Here is a 25222-nt window from a genome sequence, read left to right as displayed (position 1 = left end):
TGCAGTAACACAGTAAAAAAAGTGGCTCTTAGTCTCTGACTGGTTGGCCACCCCTGCAGTAGGGGAACACGTATGTTCCAGTAGGAGAACACGTATGTTCCACATGTGGTGAGATGAGCCTCAAGGATCCGCGGCAGTGGAAGGTGTTGGTTCAATTCCAGAGGTAAAACATCCTTAACTTTTGTTGAAACAAGTAAAAGGATCAACAACAACAACAAAGAAGAACAACAACAACAACAAAGATGAAGAACAACAAAGACACTTGAAGGATGAACTTTATTCATCAGGACCTCAAGTCCTGGAAAACAAAGTTAAATAAATAGTGCAGAGGGCGTGGAACGGAAGAAGGGAGCGAGGATATTTACACTGTTTCTACACCAGCTTCACGCTGCTCCCAGTTAATGTTTCACACAAACTCACTTCCTCCTTTTTCATAAATTACATTTTGTTTTTTAGCAACAATAAAAAAAACTAAGAAAAAAGTCATTTCCACGCTGCGTGTCGCTGCCAACACGTGTTCGGTATCAAATACTTTCAAGCTTCTTCAGGCGTCGTCACAAAGTTCCTTTTGTTTCGTTTTTTATGCAATTTACAAAAATATCTCCGAGGGTCCAGAGAGCGGTGGAACCCCACTCGCCATCCCAGCATCCTTCACTCCGACGTCCACTCCTCTTCTCCTCTTTCGTCCTACAATCGCCAGGGAGCTTGGCCGCGCCCCAGGAAGCCAAGACGAAGGTTAAATATATATTTTCATATTTATATGCGTTAAAAGGTCGACAGGAAGCTCGGTTCTCTGGCGGCAGCGGTGGAACCTTCCGCTTCTCAGAAGCAGCGTCGCCGCCGCCGCCGCCTTCATGGCCCGGGGCGTCGACGCACAAACAACCGACTACCACGAAAAGAAAGAAAACAATGTAAACATGGGAAGAAACACCTGAGACTACTTCCTCTTCCAAGCAGCGTTCGCTGCTACGAGCGGTTCGAGCCCCCCCCCGGCGTTCATTTGGAGAAGCTTGGGGAAAACAAGATGGCCGCCCTGCATGAGCCGCCAAACACCACAGTTAATGTCTTTAAAAAGTGCTAAACCAAGGACACCAAACACTAAAACCCTTCTCCCAGTTGACCCACAATGCTTCACCCAAACCCCAGCACCGGTCTCCAACAGAACTCACAGTCCACTGGGCGGAGCCGTCGACGCCTTCTACTCAAATTATTTCCGGTTTTATGGCCTTCGACCAGTAGGGGGCAGCACTCTGGAATCCTCGCGCCATTGGCTGCCGACGCAACAGGAAGCGTTACACTTTCACTTCCTGTTTCAATTAAAGTTTCAAACGTTCTGTTTTGTTCTGAATCCGAAACAAATTTTCCGACAACGCTCAGTTACTTCCTGTCGAGCGGCTCCCCTTCCTGTTTCCCCTCAGCATCACGTTAAGGTTGTAAAGGTGAAATCAAACAGAACACGACAGTGAATGTAACACACACACACACACACACACACACACACACACACACACACACACACACACACACACACACACACACACACACACACACACACACACACACACACACACACACACACACACGGTGGCGCTAACGAGCTAACAGCGTAGCAACGTGCTGATTGGAGGGGGTGATCATGTGGTCGCTCGGTCCAGTCCCCAAGAAGCTTCAACTCCCAGAATGCATCACTCCAGAGCTCTTGACATGTTCAGTGGTTTGGAGTTGTGTGTGGAGGGGGGCAGTCCGTTTCCAAGGAGACGCTAACGGGGTGTGTGTGTATGTGTGTGTGTGTGTGTGTGTGTGTGTGTCCCAGAATGCACCTCGGTGCCCTGCCGCCCCCACCCCCCCTTGTGGCTTTTGACTTTGAGTGCCACGGCGACCGTGCTGACCGTCCATCGCCACGACGACGTACTGAAGGTGTGCGTGTGTGTATTAGAGTTTTGAAGCGGTAAAGGGGCGCAGGCTCCAGCGCCCGGCCCCGCCCCCTACTGGTGGACCTCGTTGGCGATCAGACTGTCCTCTCCGGACTGGAAGTCGGCCTCGTTGATGCTGTTGCCTCCGTTGAGCATCTCCTCGTCCTGGGAGCCGCGGTCGTCCTCGCCGCTGCCTCCGCCCGCCTCGTCCGAGCCGGGGTCCTGCAGCACCTGGGCGATGTAGGTCTGCTGCTGCGGCAGCAAAACTTAATCAGTCGCACGGACAACACAACACAAGGAAGAGGGACACAGGACGGGAAGGTCTGTACCTGGGTTTTGTTTGTGGGAGAGGACGACGGTCGGACCGGGCGACCGTTCTCCACCACGTCTACGTCGGCGTCCTTGGTGTCGATCTGTGGTGGGGGGCACAACTCCATGAATGACAGGTGGGGTCGATAACAGACGTTGAAGTTGAAAGGTGCGACGGTGTTTTTATAGAACCTTGTAGTTGTGGGCGCTCAGGTACTTGAAGTGTCCGAAGCAGACGTGGGACAGACAGACCACGATGGTCACGATCAGAACCACCAGAGTGAACATGGAGGTGGGGGTGACGAAGCCTGCGGGCGGAGGTCCGAGTATCACAACACGTTCAGTGGGTTCTACATCCTGTTAATATGCATGGGCTCCACCCGGAGAACCTTCAACTCCTTCATATCAACACCAACTACAGGATCCATCTCGGCCAGATGGCTCCGGTCAGTAGTGCGGCATTAGAGTATTGAGAGTACTACAGTACCGGCAGTACTACAGTACCAACAGTGCTACAGTACCGGCAGTACGACAGTTCTACAGTATCAGCAGTACTACAGTACCGGCAGTACTACAGTTCTACAGTACTGGCAGTACTACAGTACCGGCAGTACTAGGGTGCAGTGTGCTCGTACCGGTGCGCACGGTGGAGAAGAAGAGCAGCCAGAAGAGGCAGAGGATGGGCGCGGCCACCACCTGCGTCACGGCTCCAGAGTGGATCTTCTTGTCCAGCTTGGACGGCAGGTAGGCGTAGTACATGTTGTAGCGGTCCACCAGGTGCTTCAGCAGCATGTACATCAGACCTGGGGAGGCAGGGTGAGCACTACAGTACTACTGCCGTACTACTGCAGTATCGTTGCAGTAGTACCGTAGTAGTACTGCAGTACAGGTACTAACCGAAGGGCACGATGATGGGGCAGGTGATGCTGTACGCCATGACAACGGTGAAGACGTTCATCATCCAAGCGTAGGCCGCTCCGAACTGGAACTCATAGGCCTGATGCTGGGGGCATTATAAATATTATAATTATTATTATACATATTAATTAACATCATATTAATATCATACATATTGTAATTAATAGTAACATTAATAATATTGTGTCACAGTACAAGTATCTAGCTTCAATAGATGATCATTACATTTTTAAATTCACATTGAAAACTTAGTAATGAAACTGAAGCTCAAGTTAGGTTCCTATTTCAGAAACAAATCCTGTGTTCCCTATCGTGGCCAAAGTGGAGTTTTCAGGGACCTCCGTCACAGAGACACAGAAGATGGGGGGTTGTAAACACCAGTTTATTGTAGAGAGTGGGTCAGGTGGAACAAGCCAGGAGCAGGTGGAACACGTCATGACAGGGCTCCTCTCCTGAGTGAGGGTGGGGACAGAGGTTTTACCTGCTGCTCCTTAGCCCAACCAATAAGCGACAGGCATGCGGCCACCCTGATCCCAATCACCTAGATCCAGGTCAGGTGTGGCCGCTCAAACCACACCACCCACACACCACACTCCTATGTTGCAGCAAAAACTTGGTTGAGGTGACGTTCCTTCCCTGGACGATGGTGACCTGTTGTACATACACAGGCTACAAAGCTCTCCCTACCCTTTGCACCTACATGCGTACGTACGCATGTATGTACATACAGTACGTACGTACATACATACATACATACATACGTACGCATGCATGCATGCATGTATGTGAAGCCTCCACGGCCTCGCGCAGACTCACTTAACGGTTCATCCATTTATTTATAAGTATTTATTTATAAGTATTTTGTTTTATAAGTCCATCCTTGATCTGCTCCTCTCTCTCTCTAAGTAACTAGTAACTTCAGTTTGTGCTGCTGACTGCCGCCCCCACCCCTGCAGACCGGTTCCAGCTGGAGGAGCTGATCCCCTGGAGGACATTTAACATGTAGTGAAGGCTTTTCAAGGTACTGTACTGGTGTACTGTTCAAGGTACTGTACTGGCTTCCTGAGCTCCATGGTTCCTGCTGTCTGTCTTCCAGGCAGATGTCACTTCCTGCTCTGCCTTCTGTTGTTCATGTTTGGAACGCTGTAGTGCTGCTGTCTGGACGGGGCTCCCTCCAAAAACAGACGTGGAGTCTCAACGGGACTTACCGGACAAATGAGGGCCCCGTTTAAAAATACCGATACTTCGATCCGATATAGACGGGTACTTTTTTTTCGGTACGGATCCGCCTCCCCCCGCTGCGCAGCCCGTTCCCGACAGGATGTTTTGAACGGGCTGCGCTCGCCCTCCGTCTACCTGGCGCCCGCCCCCTCCTCACCCTCTTGACGTTGCGGCGGTCGGCAGCCGACCTGGCCAGCAGCAGGCGAATCATGTACATGAGGAGTCCAGGGATCCGCAGCAGGTCCATGGCGTTCCCGATGAACGCAGAGGCGATGACGTAGTTCACGAAGAACGCTCCGTTATCTGGGAGGAACACACACCTGGACGGACGGACGGACGGACGGACGCACACACACACACACACACACACATTGCTGTTCCAGTTTTCCTGGACTTATTTAACTCTGTTTTGTTGATACATGACGTCTGATGTCGTCTGATGTTTTTTATGTTTTTCCGTGTACATGTTTGTTTCTATGTTTATGTTTTTCCGTGTACATGTTTAATTCTATGTTTGTTTTTCCGTGTACATGTTTGTTTCTATATTTATGTTTTTCCATGTACATGTTGTTTGTTTCTATGTTTATTTGTCTCACTCTTGGAGTAGTAATGATAATTAGTTGTTTAAAGACCAAAACATGGTAAATAGTTCTGGTTGTATAATACAAAGCAGTGCTCTGCTCGTCACAGGACAGTGCAGTAGTTCTTCTGTGGCATCGAACCAGACGGTCTAGACTTCACTTCTCACATGCATCAATGAGCCTTGTTGTGGCCGGTTCAGCGCTCGTCCTTCCTTGGACACTTTTGGTAGTAACCACTGCACAGCGGGAACAGCCACAAGACCTGTGCTTGTGGAGATGCTCTGACCCAGTCGTCCAGCATCACAATGTGCTCTTCACCTGCTGCCTCATATATATATATATATATATATATATATATATATATATATATATATATATATATATATATATATATATATATATATATATATATATATAATAATAAACAACACTGTATATAATAATAATAATATATAACACTATATATATATATAATAATATACAACACTGTAGATAATAATAATAACATATAACACTGTATATAATAATAATATATAACACTGTATATAATAATAATAATATATAACACTGTAGATAATAATAATAATATATAACACTTTGTGTTGCAGTGGAGTGGTTGCAGAGGTTTGTAGCGACTGGGTCAGAACATCCAGAACAGCAGGTGTTGAAATGTGGAAGAACTTACTCAAACCTGACGGTGACTTCATCGAGAAACTTCTTGTCAAACAGCCATCTGAAGAAAACATCCAAACTGGAAGAGAGAGAGACAAGATCAGCAGGAGGAGGAGGAGTAAAGGAGGAGTGGAGGAGGAGTAGAAGAGGAGGACTAGAGGTGGATGAGTAGGAGGAGTAGGTACCTGCTGAGCCCCAATGAGGGCAGCAGTAGAACCATGAAGATGAGGAAGGTGTAACACTTGTGCATCGTCGTCCTGTTTTCCCCCGAGCTGGAGACAGGAAACAGGAAGTGATGTCACTAGGGGGAAGCTCATTTAAGTCAGTGACTTCCTGTGTTGATGTAAACAAATCTGAAGACGATGTGACATGAGCACAATAATGATTTGGGAGCAAAGGATAGAAGGACTAAACAGGAGGTGATGGAACGACCAAACAGGAAATAGTAACATTCTGTTTCCTCAAAGCTGAATCAACATCAAATTGATTTAACAGAACAAAAGGAAAATGCAACGTCAAAATATTTTCTCCAACAATTTGATAAAGTTATTATTATTATTATTATTGTTGTTGTTATTATTATTGTTATTATTATTATTATTATTGTTGTTATTATTATTGTTATAATCATTATTATTATTGTATCATTGTTAATATTCGTATTATTATTGTTATGATTATCATCATCATCATTGTTATTATTATGCCACGCCCGTCTCTCTCTCCTCATCTAACTTCACATCGTCTCTGTGGGACTTGATCTAGGATCCAGTTCTTCACTGTGGATACTAAATCCAGAAGAGTCCTTCACATCCTGAGTATCCCTGAAAATAAGTGATGACTCCCCCCCTGCTACTGCGCTGTGGCAGAGACAGCCACGCCCCCTGCGATGACCGTGCCCCTACGATGACCACGCCCTCTGTGACGTCGGCGTACAGATGGAAAAATATACAACTTAAAACACCGACATTTCCTCTAATTTTGGCCTTTGTCCTGAAAAAAAGTTATTCACGTATTTATTGTTTTCAAACCATCTTCTCCATGACCCTAAATTTGTAAAAACATACAAAATAATGTTGACACGGGTCTTGAAGGGACCGTCACAAAAGAGTGAGAACATCTTGGTCCCTGGACTCGCTCCTCATGTGCTGCTGTGGTGTCAGCGTGTTTTACCGCGTCCAGTGAGCCTCGAAGAACGCTGAGTAGTACACGATGGTGGGAAGCAGAGCAGAGAAGGCCCAGAGCAGCAGAGTGGGGAAGAACTGAGTCACGATGGGGTTCTGGAAGTACACACACACACATAACACACACAGAACACAACACACACACACACACACACACACACACACACACACACACACACACACACACACACACACACACATACACACACACACACACACACACACAACACAACACACACACACACAGAACACAACACACACAGAACACACACATAACACACACACACAGAACACACACACACACACACACACACACACACACACACACACGCACACACACACACACACACACACACAGAACACAACACACACACACACACACACACACAGAACACAACACACACACACACACACACACACAGAACACAACACACACACACACACACACACACACACACACACACACACACACACACACACACACACACACACACACACACACACACCACAACACAACACACAGAACACAACACACACACACACACACACACAAACACAAACACACACACACACAACACAACACACACAGAACACACACACACACACACACACACACAAACACAAACACACACACACAACACAACACACACACACACACAGGAGGATGTTCAGGGTAACATTGATCTTTCAGGTTTTTATGTGACATTTTAAAGTATTTCAATCAATATTAAATATTAAAAACTTTAACATTTTGTATAATAACTTTAAAAACAGTAAATGTCGAAATGAAGCTCACGTTGAGGTACTCCACCGGCTTGGTGACGTTGAACTTGTCCATGGTGGAGATGATGATGGCCGGCGTGGTGAGGAAGAAGAGCAGGAGGAAGAGGATGCAGTTGATGATGAAGCAGCGGATCCACCAGGAGACTCCACCCAGAGACAGGTGCTCCCTGCGCAGACAGACGGGTCAGTGTCCTCCACCTCCTCCGTCCCCCTCTCCGGGGGGGGGGGGGGGGGGGGGGGGGGGGGCGTCCCGGTCCACAGTACAGCATCAGTACTACTGGCAGCAGTAGTACTACTGCAGTACTCACCAGCGTACGTTCTGGGGGTCGGGGGCGTAGGACACGCTCCAGTCGTAGACGTGGAGACTCTCACTGAACTGAGAGGAACGAGGCTCCTGACGACAACGACATCCCTGCACCTGACAGGCGTTGAAGTCCTTCAGGATGCTGGGGAGGAAGACAGAGCACCTGATGGAGGAAGGGTGAAGGAAGGACAGAGGGCCTGATGGAGGAAGGACAGAAGACAGCCCAGGACAGAAGACCTGATGGAGGAAGGATGGAGGACAGACCAGGACAGAGGACCTGATGGAGGAAGGACAGAGGGCTTGATGGAGGAAGGACAGAGAACAGACCAGAAGACCTGATGGAGGAAGGACGGAGGACAGGCCAGGACAGAAGACCTGATGGAGGAAGGACGGAGGACAGGCCAGGACACAAGACCTGATGGAGGAAGGACGGAGGACAGGCCAGGACAGAGCGCCTGTTGGAGGAAGGGTGAAGGAAGGACAGAGGGCCTGATGGAGGAAGGACAGAGGACAGCCCAGGACAGAAGACCTGATGGAGGATGGATGGAGGACAGACCAGGACTGAGGACCTGATGGAGGAAGGGTGGAGGAAGGACAGAGGGCCTGATGGAGGAAGGATGGAGGACAGGCCAGGACAAAAGACCTGATGGAGGAAGGACAGAGGACCTGATGGAGGAAGGACAGAGGACAGCCCAGGACAGAAGACCTGATGGAGGAAGGATGGAGGACAGACCAGGACAGAGGACCTGATGGAGGAAGGGTGGAGGAAGGACAGAGGGCCGGATGGAGGAAGGATGGAGGACAGGCCAGGACAGAAGACCTGATGGAGGAAGGACAGAGGACCTGATGGAGGAAGGACAGAGGGCTTGATGGAGGAAGGACAGAGAACAGACCAGAAGACCTGATGGAGGAAGGACGGAGGACAGGCCAGGACAGAAGACCTGATGGAGGAAGGACGGAGGACAGGCCAGGACACAAGACCTGATGGAGGAAGGATGGAGGACAGGCCAGGACAGAGCGCCTGATGGAGGAAGGGTGAAGGAAGGACAGAGGGCCTGATGGAGGAAGGACAGAGGACAGCCCAGGACAGAAGACCTGATGGAGGAAGGATGGAGGACAGGCCAGGACAGAGGACCTGATGGAGGAAGGACAGAGGGCCTGATGGAGGAAGGATGGAGGACAGGCCAGAACACAAGACCTGATGGAGGAAGGACAGAGGGCCTGATGGAGGAAGGACAGAGGGCCTGATGGAGGAAGGACAGAGAACAGACCAGAAGACCTGATGGAGGAAGGATGGAGGACAGGCCGGGACAGAGGACCTGATGGAGGCCAAGACAGAGGGCCTGATGGAGGAAGGACAGAGGACCTGATGGAGGAAGGACAGAGGGCAGGGCAGGACAGAAGACCTGATGGAGGAAGGATGGAGGAGAGGCCAGGACAAAAGACCTGATGGAGGACATGCCAGGACAGAACACCTGATGGAGGAAGGATGGAGGAGAGGCCAGGACAAAAGACCTGATGGAGGAAGGCCAGAGGACAGGCCAGTATATAAGACCTGATGGAGGAAGGACAGAGGGCCTGATGGTGGAAGGACAGAGGACAGGCCAGGACAGAAGACCTGATGGAGGAAGGACAGAGGGCCTGATGGTGGAAGGACAGAGGACAGGCCAGGACAGAAGACCTGATGGAGGAAGGACAGAGGACCTGACGGAGGAAGGACAGAGGACAGGCTAGGACAGAAGACCTGATGGAGGAAGGACAGAGGACCTGACGGAGGCCGGGACAGGGCTGACTCACATGGCCGTCATGGCCTCGTTCTGGAATGTGACGAAGGCCATGCCCAGAGGTTTGGTGTTGACCTTCTCCTTCTCCTTCCTGTACTCCTCCTTCAGCTTCGCCTCCCGCTTGGTGTAGTAGCTCACCGCCTCCTCCTGCAGGGTGGAGAAGACACCATCACAACCAACCTAACCAACGGTATTTCCAACCATGGTGGGTGGTGTACTGCTGTAGTACAGGATGTAGTGCTGTAGTACGGAATGTAGTACAGGTTGTAGTACTGGTGCAATACCTCCTCACACCCCCGGATGGCGCAGCAGCACAGGTGGCCACATGGTTTGGGGTTGATCATGGTCGGCATGTGCTCCTTGGCCATGAGGTCAGTGAAGAACTTCTTACTGCGCTCAGTCTTCTTACTACACAGAGAGAGAGACAGTCACACAGAGACAGTCACACAGAGACAGACAGACAGACAGACAGACAGACAGACAGACAGACACCCTCCTACCGCTCTGCGTTTAGTGACATCAGTCTGGCCACGTTGTAGCAGATTCTGGCTTCAAGCACCGTGCAGTTCTCATACGCCTGTCTGTGGAGCAGGCAGGAAGACAGGTAGTCCGTCAGACAGGAAGACAGGTAGTCAGTCAGACAGGAAGACATGTATCCATTTAGGGAGACAGGTAGTTGTGCACTGCTGACAGAAATATGTTGCTTTTGTTTATAAATGATCATATCATTTACAATTATAATACAATTATATGATAATATAATATAACAATAACAATAAAGTATTATTATTATTATTATTATTATAAAGAATATAATAATAATAATACAATAATAATAAAATGTGATAATGATTATTATTATTATATAATTATAGTAATATAATAATATTATTATAATGTTATTGTTCCTTCATTAGCAGACCTGCCAACATTGATAAAATACTGAGTACCACAACAGTGTAACAGGAAGTCTCTGATGTTAGTTACTGCAGCTAAATTACTCAGTTATACACGCACGTAGTAATACTATATACAGTATACACACAAACATGTAGTAATACTATATACAGTATACACACACGTAGCAATACTATATACAATATACACAGACGTAGTAATACTATTTACAGTATACACGTACGTAGTAATACTATATACAGTATACACACACACCTAGTAATACTATATACAGTATACACACACACCTAGTAATACTATATACAGTATACATTTTCTTGGCCGATTCCAATTTTCATGAAATTGTAAGTTGATAATAAAACATTGATTATTAAATATCTTCTTCATTGCTGATCATTTAGAGCAGGGGTGTCCAAACTGTGGCCCGTGGCCCATTTTGATTGGCCCGCAGCTCATTCTAAAAATAGAATGGAATATGGCCCACACATGAAACTTGCGCTTGACTGTTTTGTACTTGTTAGTTTTAACACAAGGTGGAGCTGCTGTCTTGAGCCAAGCAGCTTCTCCACCAAACAAGAGTGGGCGTGTCCAGAAACAGCTGTGCAGCCAATCAGAGACGTGTCAGATACAACTTGTGCTTTTCACTTTTACTCCATCGCATGTGATGAGAGCACAGATGCCACGGACACCGCACAGCTGTTCATCTTTTGGGAGGAGACGACGATCATTTTTGCACGAGGGAGGAGCTGTTCCTCCGGGTCCCTTAGGAGCATAAAGGGCCCAGCAGGTAAGGAGTAAGGGCCTTTTACAAGGTGTGTCTGATGCAACTGACAAGACGGGACCTCAATGGGACCTCAATGGGACAAGTTGTGTGGCATTACAACGGATGGAGCTCCAGCAATGACAGCTGAGCGCAAAGGAACGGCCTCTATGGTGTGCGCCAAGGTGCAAGAGAGTGGAGGTGAGGCTGTTAAAATGCCCGGTATCATCCTGTGCCAAGACAGCGCAGCGCGGTGATGACATCAACACCGTTGATGTGAGCACGAGGGCTCCACCACAGAGGATTTCAAGCTTTCCTGTCTGAGGTCGATGCGAACACGGGGACCTACTCCACCGTTCTGACGTGCGCCGGCGACGTCGCGGCGGTTTGATTCCCCGAGATCAGAAACGGACCGGTTTTTAAAAGGAGCAGGACCGAGCTCTTCACGATCCGAGTGACCCTCTGGTGGCAGACCCGGCTTTTTAAGTCTCTCACTGATCAACTGAACGCACTGAACAAGCTGCTACCACACCTTCACGAGCACATGAAGCCTCTGTATGAAGCGCCGTCTGAGACACAACTTCCCAACTTCAATGTTGCACCGCCCCACGCTGCCCCCAATCAAATGAGCTTCTCCAAAGAGCGAGCTTTCTGCTCCAAAGAGGAGACGCGTTCCATCACGTCTCTCATGACACAATTCAGTCGGAGCTTTGAGATTTTTCTGCGGTTGCGAAAGAAAGGAAGCTGTTCTCCACCCCCTCCCTGGTGGAGGCACAACAAGTGGAGGAGTCCTCAGCGATGATTCCCTGAAGAATGGACATCAGCTTCTCTCCCTTCCCGACTTTTACGTTTCCTCTGAGGAGACGTAAAAAGGAGCGCTCTGTCGGGCTCAACATTTCCTGTTAAACTCTGAACAAAGGCAGATTGAGAACCAAAATGGCCGCCAGCCATCCCTGAGCTGCAGCGTCACTGCTCCCTTCACAGGAGAGTTCAAAGATATGACACAGTATTCATGTGTTCATAACAACAATGACATCATCAATTCAGTCAATTCAAGTTGACAACGTTTCATAACAAACGTGAGTTGATAACTTGAAGCACAGCGTCCTCCTTCCCTCCTTCGTCCTCTTCATACCGGGCTGTGAAGGGGGATCAGCATCCTGACTCACAACCAATCAGAGGCTGCCGTTTCCACAATGTGCTGGCAAAAGAAATGAAAACTCTTTCCTGTAAAGCTGTGATGGAGGCTGGGTGGTGTTTTTCTTGAAGCACATTCAATTATCAAGCGTAATTGACCTACTACTGCTTGGTTTTGCTGACTTGAACACACTGGAGCTGAGGGGACGCACCCCACCCCCACCCTAACCCTCACCCTCAACTCACCCTCACCCTCACCCCCACCTCAGCTCCAGCAGCTTCAGCTCTTCCTGTATCTATGTTTGTGGCCTCAGTGAAAGGAGTTTAGACGCCGCTGGTTTAGTTTATATCCACGTCAATGAGGACGTGACGGAGCAGCTGCACCCGCTCCACCTCAATGAGGACGTGACGGAGCAGCTGTTTCTTACACTTCATTCTTCACGATGGAACAAGGACAAAAGATGAAGCGCAGTAAGATGGAGGTGGCACCGTCACCTGGTGTCAGCAGAACAACCTGCAACTGCCTCAAACTCCAACTCAAAGTCCTTCACTATGAAGTGCAAGTATACATTTATATCATATTCAAATCATATAACTATAAATGTATATCATGCGTTAAGCCAAGTGACTCTAATGGAAGCACTGGTTCCACGCTGTGACTCGTCAACAACCCCGTCTGATGACGGAGGAGCCTCCATCACAATGGAGCTGCTACCTTGATACTCAACCCATCCTCCTTGTTTACCTTCGAGTACGTCCAAACAGAGACATTTTCTCTCTCTCCCTCTTTTTTCCGGCGTCAACCACGTGACATCACGCTGGTACTGCGTTGAGTACTGCAGAGTACTGCAGTCTTCCTGTACTTCACCATCACAGTATTTGTCTGTACGTTCGTCCGACGCAGAATCTCAAATATATCTGACGCTGATCGAGCACCGCAGGCGACGGAGCTGAAAAGCGACCGATCGATCGCTGCACCACCTCTACGACCAACGTTTTATATTCCAACACTCCGTCACATGTTTGTGCTGATGACTCCTCCACCTCCATGTTACCTGACGGTGCAGCGTCTGGATGATGAAGTAACATCACAGAGATGTCATTTAAATACATAATACACCTACATTACTGTTTTCTACTGATTGATTTCTGTAATTAAATTACAATCACATAAAAGATGTCGTTTCAGCTGGTACTTCATACCTGTGTACTTTGAACAAGAACTGCGTTGCTACACACAGCGCCTGCAGCCGCAGCTCTGGCTTTCTAAGAGTTTCTCAGAGCTGATGAATTTGAGCTACAGTTCCTGCTCTGACCAACAGGCGGGTGGTGCTGCAGCAGCTGTAGCGGGTGGTGCTGTTACTCACTCAAAGTGCTGCTTGATGTGACTCTCCTCTGCGTATTTAGAAATGCCGTTGATGAACAGAGTGCGTTTCACCTGCGACACAACGAAGGGAAAACAATTGAAATCATCAACAAACAACAAAATAATAATAATAATTATTACGTATTAAACAATAATAACAAAATAATAATAATTATTATTACATATTAAACAATAACAAATTAATAATAATAATTATGACCTATTAAACAATAACAACAAAATAATAATAATAATAATTATTATTATTATGACATATTAAACAATAACAACAAAATAATAATTATTATTATTTTTATTGTTACATATTAAAGAATAACAACAAATAATAATAACCCATGTTGTCCTGCACTGTTGGCATACTGTGTGTCTGTGTGGTGTGTGTGTGTGTGTGTGTGTGTGTGGTATGTGTGGTATGAATGTGTGTGTGTGTGTGTGTGTGTATGTGTGGTGTGTGTGTGTGTGTGTGTATATGTGTGTGTGTGTGTGTGTGTGTGTGTGTGTGTGTGTGTGTGTGTGTGTGTGTGTATATGTGTGGTGTGTGTGTGTATATGTGTGGTGTGTGTGTGTGTGTGTGTGTGGTGTGTGTGTGTGTGTATGTGTGGTGTGTGTGTGTGTGTGTGTATATGTGTGTGTGTGTGTGTGTGTGTGTGTGTGTGTGTGTGTATATGTGTGGTGTGTGTGTGTATATGTGTGGTGTGTGTGTGTGTGTGTGTGTGGTGTGTGTGTGTGTGTGTACCAGGTCGTCCTCCTTGTAGTGCATCTTGGAGGTGTGTCTCCTCATGCTGTACACCGTCAGCAGCAGGTACATGAAGGCGAAGGAGGTGTGGAGCCATAGCAGGTTGGTCCTGGACACACAACATAAGAACGACTTATATTTAATAGAAAACAAGTTGAGACATGAGGATATAAATATATTATAAGTAATATTTGTTTTTTATGATACAACAATAGTCACAACAAGGTAGTGAACTATATTCTGTTTCATGTGAATAAACTATTTACTGTAATAAATATCACTTATTACATGAATGTTATCAATGTTAAACTGGTATTCCATTGTAATTTCTATGTTGCACCACCAGATGGCCCCACCAGCGAGTGTTGGCATCATGAACAGATCAGCCTCATTATTCAGACTATCTGAGCACTGGTTGCTGCTCTGGGCCAATCAGGATGCAGGATTCCACATCTGTGTAATCTAAGTTGATATTAAATACTATCCTTCTCACCCAGACTTGAGGTTGGCTATCGTGGTTCTCCCAAAGCTGTAGGCGTTGTTTTCTGGAGGAGAGAAGCAGGTGGAGATCAGACACAGATCCCGGTGGAGCAACCACGCAACTACATCTGCTGCCACGATCCGTATCGGGGGAATCGAACCCGCGACCGTTCTGCTCCGGGGTCTAGAACACCAAACACAGCCTAGTGCTACGGTGCAACACGGAGCAGGGCGGAGCAGCCTTTACCTTCTTTGGAGGGTGGTCCTGGAGCCCCCAGGCTCAGGAATCCATCTATACTGTTAATTCTAACTAGAACGACAGAGCGATGGAAGAAGGACAAAGGTCAGTGATGAAGGTCAGACAGGTGGTGAGGGTCAGACAGGTGATGAGGGTCAGACAGGTGATGGTAAGACAGGAGATGATGTGTCAGGCAGGGGAGGGGTCAGTCAGGTGATGGTCAGACATGTGACTAAGGTCAGACAGGTGAGGATCAGACAGCTGAGGGGTCAGACAGGTGATGAGGGGTCAGACAGGTGATGAGGGGTCAGACAGGTGATGAGGGGTCAGACAGGTGATGAGGGGTCAGACAGGTGATGAGGGTCAGGCAGATGAGGATCAGACGGGTGAAGGTCAGACAGGTGATGAGGGGTCAGACAGGGGAGGGGTCAGTCAGGTGAGGGTCAGACAGGTGTGTCTCACCCAGCAGGTCTCCAGAGAAGTTGACTGGTAGAACGATTCCCACAGACAGGACGCCCACGACCACCAGGAGACCGATGATGTGACGCTGGAAGGACAAGTAGTGAACGGCGTCCTCCCCACACTTCTCCCTGATCTCCTCATCCCTGCAGGAGGAGGAGCAGGAGGAGGAGTCAAACACTACAGACAGGCAGAGAGACAGACAGGCAGAGAGACAGAACGACAGGACATACTTTATTCTGAAGATGGCCGTCAGCCAGGAACAGAAACCCTGAGACAGGAAACAGGAAAAGGAAACAGTAAGAGGGGAAAGCAACAAGGATTTAAGACTGTCATGATTTAACATTCATGATTTAACATTCAAGATTCAAGATTCATGATTTAACATTCCAAATTTAACACTATCATGATTTAACATTCAAGATTTGACACTGTCATGATTCAACATCCAAGATTTAACATTCAAGATTTAACATTCAAGATTTAACATTCAAGATTTAACATTCATGATTTAACATTCATGATTTAGCATTCAAGATTTAAAATTCAAGATATGACATTCAAGATTTGACATTCAAGATTTAACATTCATGATTTAAGATTCAAGATTTAACATTTATGATTTAACACTGTCATGATTTAACATTCATGATTTAACATTCAAAATTTAACACTGTCATGATTTAACATTCAAGATTTAACATTCAAGATTTAACACTGTCATGATTTAACATTCATGATTTAAAATTCATGATTTAAGATTCAAGATTTAACATTTATGATTTAACACTGTCATGATTTAACATTCATGATTTAACATTCAAAATTTAACACTGTCATGATTTAACATTCAAGATTTAACATTCAAGATTTAACACTGTCATGATTTAACATTCATGATTTAAAATTCATGATTTAAAATTCAAGATTTAACATTCAAGATTTAACATTCATGATTTAACATTCAAGATTTAACATTTATGATTTAACATTCAAAATTGTGAAGATTCAGGACGTTTATTTGTCACATACATATTCATACTTTCATACATATACATACTTTCATACATATACATACTTACACATCATATACATACTTTCATGCATATTTGCAGTGAAATGTCTTAGAGATGATGTACAATAGTTAGTAAACTCAACATAATATCTAACCTAATTGCTACCTAGCAACTAACTGAAAGGAACTGCTTCCTAAAAGGTAAAGTACTTAGTGAATAGAATAATATCAATACCATCAAATACAAATACAAATACAATAAGACTCAAAAAGGTCCTACAAGGTGGGGCTACAAAATACAAGTGAAGGGAACAGACGTATGTATGTGGGATACACTATTTGTATGTACACATATGTGCAGTAAAGATAGAAAGGATTTTGTGTTTTTCATAAAATAAATAAAATAATAAAAATAAATATAAAATAATAACAATAATAATAATAATAATAATAAATACAATAATAATAATAATAATAATAGGTCCAGTTTAGTCGTGTTTGGTATGTATGACAGGTTCAATAAAACCAATTCCAAATTTCTCAGTTGTTCAGATGATGTCACAAAGCTCCTCGAACGAGTCAAGTCGTAGCAACGTTCTTCTACTTCCAGGGAATTTACAACAGTTTTTCACTTGTTTCTGCTTCACGTGTAGATCTTTATTGATCAAAGTGGAACGACGTCTGAAACCTGAGCTCAACCATGTCTGTGTGTACTGTGGCTGTCGTGCTCCACATACTTTTATCCCGAAAAATGCTATGATGATTATTATTATTAATATTATTAATAATAATATTATTTTATTTCATATGTAATGATATTTTACATATTTTCTGAAAATATTTCAATATTTTTTTATACCACAATATTCATTTTTATGTTATTTTTGCACACTCAGCGCCTGTCCAGGACATCCCAGCATGCATTTCACCGGGCAGAGGGTTGTGTTGGTGACAACAGGAGCCAGAACATTCTATCTCATGACAAAATGTTCTTTTTGGGAAAAAACTTTTTTTAATCACAACTTTGACAAAAGGGTACTGTTTATTTTCATGTTGCCATGGCAGCAGCACCAGAAACATGATGATGATGATGATGATGATGATGATGATGAGGTTTATTTCTTTAGCCCCCGCTGCACCAACGACCTGTTGCTAGGTAACAAGGTTCCATAAAATGCTGCTAAATGATGACGTGATGACGATCACGTGATGTTTTATGTTTTATAATGTTTATAATGTTTAACAGCTCTGTAAAGCTCAACCTTGAAAAGAAACATTTATTTACTGCTCATTATTACCAACTCATTTTTTATGCGGTGGCCATTTTAGGATGAAAAGTTCCACCTGGTCACAGGTGATGTGATGACGTACAAACCGGGCTGAGGCGTCATAGAAACATGATGACATCATGACAAATATGATCAATATCAATCAAAATATTTACTTTTATTATTTATTATTTATTATTATTCCCCATGAAAAAACTTCAAGATGGGTCGACGGTTGTGAGTGTGTGTGCACGTGTGTGTGTGCGTGCACGTGCATGTCCTACATTGTCGCGCTGGTCGAAGTCCACCGAGCTGGACACGGAGGTGAGACGCTCGTAGCGATCTGGAGTCTCAGAGTGCATCGCCGAGGCAACGCTGAGAGAGAGACAGAAAGGAGGAGGGAGAGAAACAGGAAGAGGCAGTTAGACAGGTAGATAGACAGAACATCGCAGGGATGGAGCTCCTCCTCCGCCTCCTCTGCTCTCCTAAACCAAACTGTCTCACTCTCGAGACAGACAGGTGTAGATAATAATAAGTAGAAAGTAATAATAATTAAAAAAATAATAATAATAATAATAATAATACTTATTATTATTTTTTTTTTTTTAATTATTATTATTTTTATTATTATTGATATTGATGTTGATTGAAACAGGGGACTTTGTGAAACACTGTCTGCACTGGAATAAAACATGATGGGAGTCGTTGGATCGACTTTAGTTTGTTAAAATCATATTTATCAACTTCAAAAGAAAGAAATGAAGACACGTTTAAATTGAGAAATTATTTAAATATGAATTCAAATTACAATTAAATACATTTTAACAAATTAAATTTGATCCAGTTTGGGAGTTTCCAGTTTCTTCAGCTCTAACAGGGATGTTTGGCTGCAGCTACGTCACGTCACCACCAGGGGGCACCGACACCTACACACCACGCCCGTTACCTTTCCACCGGCTCATAGTTATCCCTGTCTCTCCTCCGGCTGAACGACAGGACGACAGGAGGACAGGGCGACAGGAGGAGGTTAAATCACAGCAAGTCAGTTCAACCAGTTAGTGACAGACACACAGGCAGACAGACAGACAGCTTCAGGCTGTGAGACAGTTTGACCTTCACCGTGAGAGAGCACACACACACACACACACACACACACACACACACACACACACACACACACACACACACACACACACACACACACACACACACAAGCAGGGCGTGGCAGGGAATCGAACCAACGTACTATTGTGGATCATGGGCGTGGCTGAAACGTTTCTTCAACCTCCACATTCAATCAAAACAGAAAAACAAACAGAAGGAAGTTTGAGTCAGACGGTTCGATTCCCAGGATCCACAGGACGGTGGGAGCTGCAAATACAACTCTAATAAAACAAATTACATTCTAATAAAAGTAATTACACTCTAATAAAAGTAATTACATTCTAATAAAACTCATTACATTCTAATAAAAGTAATTACACGCTAATAAAAGTAAGTACATTCTAATAAAAGTAATTACACTCGAATAAAGGTAATTACATTCTAATACAACTCACTACATTCTAACAAAAGTAATTACATTCTAATAAGCTCATTACTCTAATAAAAGGAATTACATTCTAATAAAAGTAATTACACGCTAATAAAAGTAATTGCATTCTAATAAAACTCATTACATTCTAATAAAAGTAATTATATTCCAATAAAAGTAATTACATTCTTATAAAAGTAATTAAATCCCAATAAAACAAATTACATTCTATTAAAACTAATCACATCCTAATAAAACAAATTTCAATCGAACAACCTGAAACCACAGTACAGTCCAATTCATTTTTAAAAACACAAAACAATACAGACAGACAGACAGACACAGACAGACAGGGACAGACAGGCAGAGACAGACAGACAGACACAGACAGGCAGACACAGACAGGCAGGCAGACACAGACATTTCACTGCATATATGTATGAAAGTATGTATATGTATGTGACAAATAAAAAAAATCTTGAAGAGACAGACAGACAGACAGACACAGACAGGCAGACATGTATTCACATATCATCAGTTATTTCTCACGCTGTAATAAACAGCGCTCTCCAGAGAACAGGCGGAGCAGCGGCGCTCTGCTGTGTCGCCATGGCAATCTTCCCCTGACAGCAGAGGATTCTGGGTAACATCCATGATGAGTAACCAACGCAGTTATAGCCCCGCCTCCTTCCACTCAAGTAGCCCCGCCCCCCCGGAACATTTCTATTTGTTTTGCCGAGCAGAGAAATCGAAACCTGGATTCTACTGCAGTTTCATTGTATTCTACGGTATTACCTGCAGTAGTTCCCTGTAGTACTGCAGTATTTCCTCAGTCTTTCCTTGTAGTATTGCAGTATTTCCTGCAGTATTTCCCCATAGTATTGCAGTACTTCCACAGGGAAATACCCTGTAGTATTGTAGTACTCCCTGCAGTTTTTCCCTGTAGTATTACAGTATTTCCCTGTAGTATTGCAGTATTTTCTGCAGTATTTCCCTGTAGTATTGCAGTATTTCCTCAGTAATTCCTTAGTATTTCCGTGTAGTATTGCAGTATTTCCTGCATCGTTTCCCTGTTGTATTGCAGTATTTACTCAGTATTTACCTGTAGTATCGCAGTACTTCCTGCAGTATTTCCCTGTAGTACTGCAGTATTTGCTCAGTATTTTACCTGTCTGCGTCGGTCACCAGCGCCAGGCGGCCGTAGTCCCAGGCTACTTTCCTCAGGATGGAGAAAACAAAGAGAAGAACCTGGAAAGAAGAAAACACACTTCCTGTTACAGCTCCGACTACTTCCTGTTAGAGCTACGACTACTTCCTGCGGACGCCCTGGGTTGCGCAGCTGTTGTCGGGACTCACCAGGAAGCACATGAAGTCCAGGGCGAGCACGGTGGGCACGCCCCCGAAGGGCAGCCCCTGCAGCACCGTGCTGCGGATGCGGGCGGAGTAGCAGTTAGCCTTGGCATCGCTGTTGGCGGAGCAGTTGTCCGGAGCCGTGCACGCCTGGCCGGCGCCCAGGGCCGCCATGGCAACCATCAGCACCCCAAGCATGCCGGTCACTCAGAGCATCGTCCCCGGAACGCTGCAGGGGGGAGGGGCAGGGGGGCAGAGGGGGAGGAGCTTAGAGAGTAACCAAGACAACCGATGAGAGAACATGCCGCTCCTCTGAAACTGACCCCCACCCTTCCCACCTGACTAACCTATACACCTGTCTATCCAACGGCACCAAACACAGGCCACGCCCCACACAGACCACACCCATTACAGAGCACTCCCACACACACACCCCACCCTGGCAACGCCCATACGCCCCACAGGGAACAGAGCCCCGTGCAGGCTGCAACACCATACCCTAACCCCAACGCCTGGAGGGGGCGGAGCTGGGTCCGCTCCATATCACGGGGCTCCACCCGACTCGGTCTGACGGGCCCCTGAGCAAGGTACTGTCTAACAGTCTTTATCTCCAGCAGACAGACAGACAGAGGCAGCGGCTGCAGATCAAAACAGATGATTGGCAAACTTGTGACACAAGCTTCTAGAGTAGGTTGCCCAGTTGCCGACCCTGCAGCAGCTGTCGGTTGCCGGGCCTGACCCAACGGTTGCCAAAGTCCAAACATCTGAAAAATGAACGAGATCAATAAATAAATGGATGGATAGATTTCCAATCAGACTGCGAGGTGCGCTACGCAGGTTGACGACCACGCAGCTGGGTCTGGTCGCAACCGGGCAACTTCAGTGGAATGCAATAGTTTGGGCTCAGGTCAAAGGTCATGTCAGAGATCGTAGAGGAAGATGTTCGTCTAGAAAGCAGATCCTGAATCAGAACGACCCAACAGCAGACTGTGCCAGTGCATACTGTACGATGCATACTGTCCTGAATACAGTACTGCATGATGCATACTGTACTGCATGATGCATACTGTACTGAATACTGTACTGCATGATGCATACTGTACTGCATGATGCATACTGTACTGAATACCATACTGCATGATGCATACTGTACTGCATACTGCCTTACTGTACTGTATGATGCATACTGTACTGCATACTGTATCACTGTACTGGGTTACTGCATACTGTACTGTTACTGTATTGCTGTAGTACTGTTGTATACTGTACTGTATATTTGCACACACACTACCTCACTTGACAACACATATCTGTACAAATTGTCTATTCCTCTTATTTCTATGTTGTATTCCTGTTCAGTAAATTACATTTTCACTCTTATTTCATTCAGTTTATAAATTGAATTAAATTGTAGGAATCAGTTAGTTCAGTTACTTTACTTAGTTACTTAATTACTTTGTAATTGTGTCTTTGTACTTATTGTGAATAATATCTGGGTGCGTTCCAAAGACATTTCACTACATATATGTATGATGGTATGTATATATGTATGTGATAAATACAAAACATCCACCTGCCCATCCATCCATCCACCTGTCTATCCATCCTTCCTTTCTCAAACATGGCGTCCATGCAGGAGCTGGTTTCAAAACTAGCAGCATTGTACAAGAAGAACAGAAGTAAAGAAAGAAAGAAAGAAGTAAAGAAATCCTTCTTTTTCATCTTCTTCAGCCTCTAGAAGCAAAAGCAATATAAGTACACAGCGTGAATACTAGTACACCGTTCACCACGGGAGCGCCTGATTGGAGGGTGAAACCACCCCAACCTGACTCCTCTGCTCACAAGGTTCTCAAGGTTCTCAAGGAGCTTCATCGGTGCAGAGCAGGGCTGCCCAACTGGTGGCCTGCGGACCACATGTGGCCCCCGTGTTAATGCAGAGCGGTCCTATAGTACTACACTGGTAATACATAATGGTGAGAAAAAACCTCAAGTAGTGAATACATGAAGATCATTTGAGAATATGTATGTAGTACTGTGCTACTGCAGTACTGTACTGCTGTAGTACTGTAATACTGTAGTACTCTTGTTATGATAGGACAGGAAATTAAGTATCAATAAAACAACGAGACAGACAGGCAGAGGCACAGACAGACAGACAGAGACAGACAGAGACGCAGACAGACGGACAGAGAGAGAGACAGTGAACACAGACAGGCAGACAGACACACAGACAGAGACACAGGCAGACAGACAGACAGACAGAGAGAGACAGTTCTGTGAAGCAGGTTGGACCGTGAACAGTAGAACCTCACGTCGCTGTGGGAATTGACCCACAATGCTTCACTCCAATGGCAGCGACCCAGTCGGCACCGCAGTCAGGCTGTGTCGCTGCCACTGGAGTGAAGCATTGTGGGTAAATCAGGTGGGTGGAGGTCTCATGCGGCTGGGGGTCGGGGGTCAGAGGAGGTTAAAGCAGCGTCCTGTCACGGTTTGAAACCCAACACGCTGACATGGTTCTGAAGGTAAAACAGGAAGGTTGTCTGCTGACCTCTGACCTCTGACCTCCACCCTCCAGGGCCGACCTTCACTCCCCAACGCGCACCCGTCCCGGTACCGCAGCCCATGACGTCACCCGTGACCTCCTTCCTCCAGTGGAACTGAAGCCAAACATCCCATCATCACAAATTAAACATGGAGTGTGAGAGACCCGAGGTGACGGTGCAGCAGCACGGCCCCCACCGTGCGCGTGCACGAACACAGTGTGCACGCGCACGGGCTTACTGCGCCGGTGGGGGTCCCGGTAGAGGCCACGGGGGAAAAGCGGCGACATTCACGGTACAAAGCTGCGATGTGCTCCGGTCCTGGCGGACCCCGCCACCCGCTGCAGGAACAAAGCCGGACTGTCCTCCGATGGGGCGCAGCGGCTTACGTAACCGCAGCGCCCGCAGCGGGGAGCCCCGCATCCCGAACCGAGCCGCGCATCCCGAACCGAGCACCGCAAACCGGGCCGGACCGCGCAGCCTGAGCCGCTGCCGCCGCCGCACGCCGGGCTGCGGCCCCACGCGGGACTACCAGGCCCGTTCGGAGCCCTTCAGCCCGGACCGCACAGTCCTGCGCCACCGCACACACGCACACGCCCGCCCGCCCGCCCGCCCCGCATCGTGTTCTAATAAAGCATAAAGCTGCACCTGGGGTCGGGGTCCGGGGTCCGGGTTCCGGGGTCCGGGTTCCGGGGTCCGGAGCTCTGCGGGTCTCCAAACAGGATCAAGCCTCACAAATCCACCTGCTCAGCGGCTGGACGCCGCGCCATCCGAGCCGAGCTGATCCAGGGACCCGGGAGGAGCAGAGACCCAGGAGGACCGGGAGCGGGAGCGGGAGCACGGGGGTCCAGACGTCCCCGCAGCGAAGGGTTCAAGGGGCGGACGGAGCCTCGGTGCGGGACGCAGCTCTCGGCGCAGGGAAAATGGACGCGGCTCCGGGAATAGAAACACCGGCGGTCATCTTTCCGACGCACCGACGCCGAGTGGCCGCTAGGGGCCGGGGGAGCAGCGCTTCCGGTGGGACTTTCACAACAAGAGCGCTTCCGCACCAAACCGGAAGTTGGATCTAAAACGACACTTGGCATCTCCGTCACCGAAACACAGCTTTTATTTTTAGGCCTGTGATTAATTATAATTATGAATTATTATCTTTCCGTGGTTGTTTGAAATGATAATCATGTTTGTGTTGATTTAAAAGCCGTTTTTATCTTTAAAAAATGTGTGAATCTGTTCAGATAGTTATTTATAAAATGTGTGATATTGAGCTGTTTGCTTTTTAACAGCAAGTTGAGATGAAATGATGAAATGAAGAAAAATTATTAAATTATCTTTTACAATAATTCATGATTATTTGTTATTTTTTTGCTGGTTCTGTTCTATTTGAGATTGTAATCATATTGACGTCTGTTCAAAGTGTCATTTCTGTTCAGCCATTTGTGATTTGGCTTTTAAACGGGACATTGAAATGAGACGTTAGTAGAAAATAAACCTTTTCAGTTGTTTAGGTGTTCAACGTGTTTTAACACATGTTTTTAAACGTGTTTTAACACGTGTTTTTAAACGTGTTTTTACACATGTTTTTAAACGTGTTTTTACACGTGTTTTAACACGTGCTTTTAAGCATGTTTTAACACATGTTTTTAAACGTGTTTTAACACATGCTTTTAAACGTGTTTTCACACGTGTTTTTAAACATGTTTTAACACATGTTTTCAAACGTGTTTTAACACG

General features: G+C 46.1%; 1 protein-coding gene across 2 annotated transcripts; it reads right to left on the bottom strand.

Annotated features, from left to right (window-relative positions):
* Nucleotides 1-259: 259 nt before the first annotated feature.
* LOC307229105 (CSC1-like protein 2) lies at nt 260-24683 on the bottom strand. 2 transcript variants are annotated; one of them, XM_079998991.1, is made up of 24 exons: nt 24140-24683; nt 20958-21180; nt 20770-20849; nt 19314-19352; nt 18352-18442; nt 16018-16055; nt 15788-15930; nt 15101-15152; nt 14608-14716; nt 13852-13922; nt 10170-10250; nt 9954-10077; nt 9683-9816; nt 7890-8027; nt 7595-7748; nt 6788-6894; nt 5800-5886; nt 5628-5693; nt 4519-4681; nt 3120-3225; nt 2858-3025; nt 2415-2530; nt 2243-2326; nt 260-2165 (listed from the first exon to the last, which is right to left on the bottom strand). In XM_079998991.1, exons 2-24 carry the CDS (start codon nt 21147-21149, stop codon nt 1986-1988), a joined length of 2523 nt encoding a protein of 840 aa, XP_079855117.1. In that variant the 5' UTR covers nt 21150-21180; nt 24140-24683; the 3' UTR covers nt 260-1985. The 2 variants fall into 2 exon arrangements, with proteins under 2 accessions (XP_079855117.1, XP_079855118.1); XM_079998992.1 differs by having other exon boundaries at nt 260-2162.
* Nucleotides 24684-25222: the final 539 nt, after the last annotated feature.

The sequence above is a fragment of the Zeus faber genome (assembly GCF_960531495.2).
Source record: "Zeus faber genome assembly, chromosome: 4".
Lineage (NCBI taxonomy): Eukaryota > Metazoa > Chordata > Actinopteri > Zeiformes > Zeidae > Zeus > Zeus faber.
The sequence above is the reverse complement of the archived record's forward strand: the minus strand, read 5'-3'. Positions and strand labels throughout refer to the sequence as shown.

Coding starts and splice junctions, on each gene's coding strand:
- LOC307229105 (XM_079998991.1), bottom strand. CDS start 21,149: ATGCTTGGGGTGCTGATGGTTGCCATGGCGGCCCTGGGCGCCGGCCAG. Junction 18,443..19,313: donor CACGCCCATGATCCACAATA/GTACGTTGGTTC, acceptor TCTCTCTCTCAG/CGTTGCCTCGGCGATGCACT. Junction 3,026..3,119: donor CCCCATCATCGTGCCCTTCG/GTTAGTACCTGT, acceptor CTGCCTCCCCAG/GTCTGATGTACATGCTGCTG.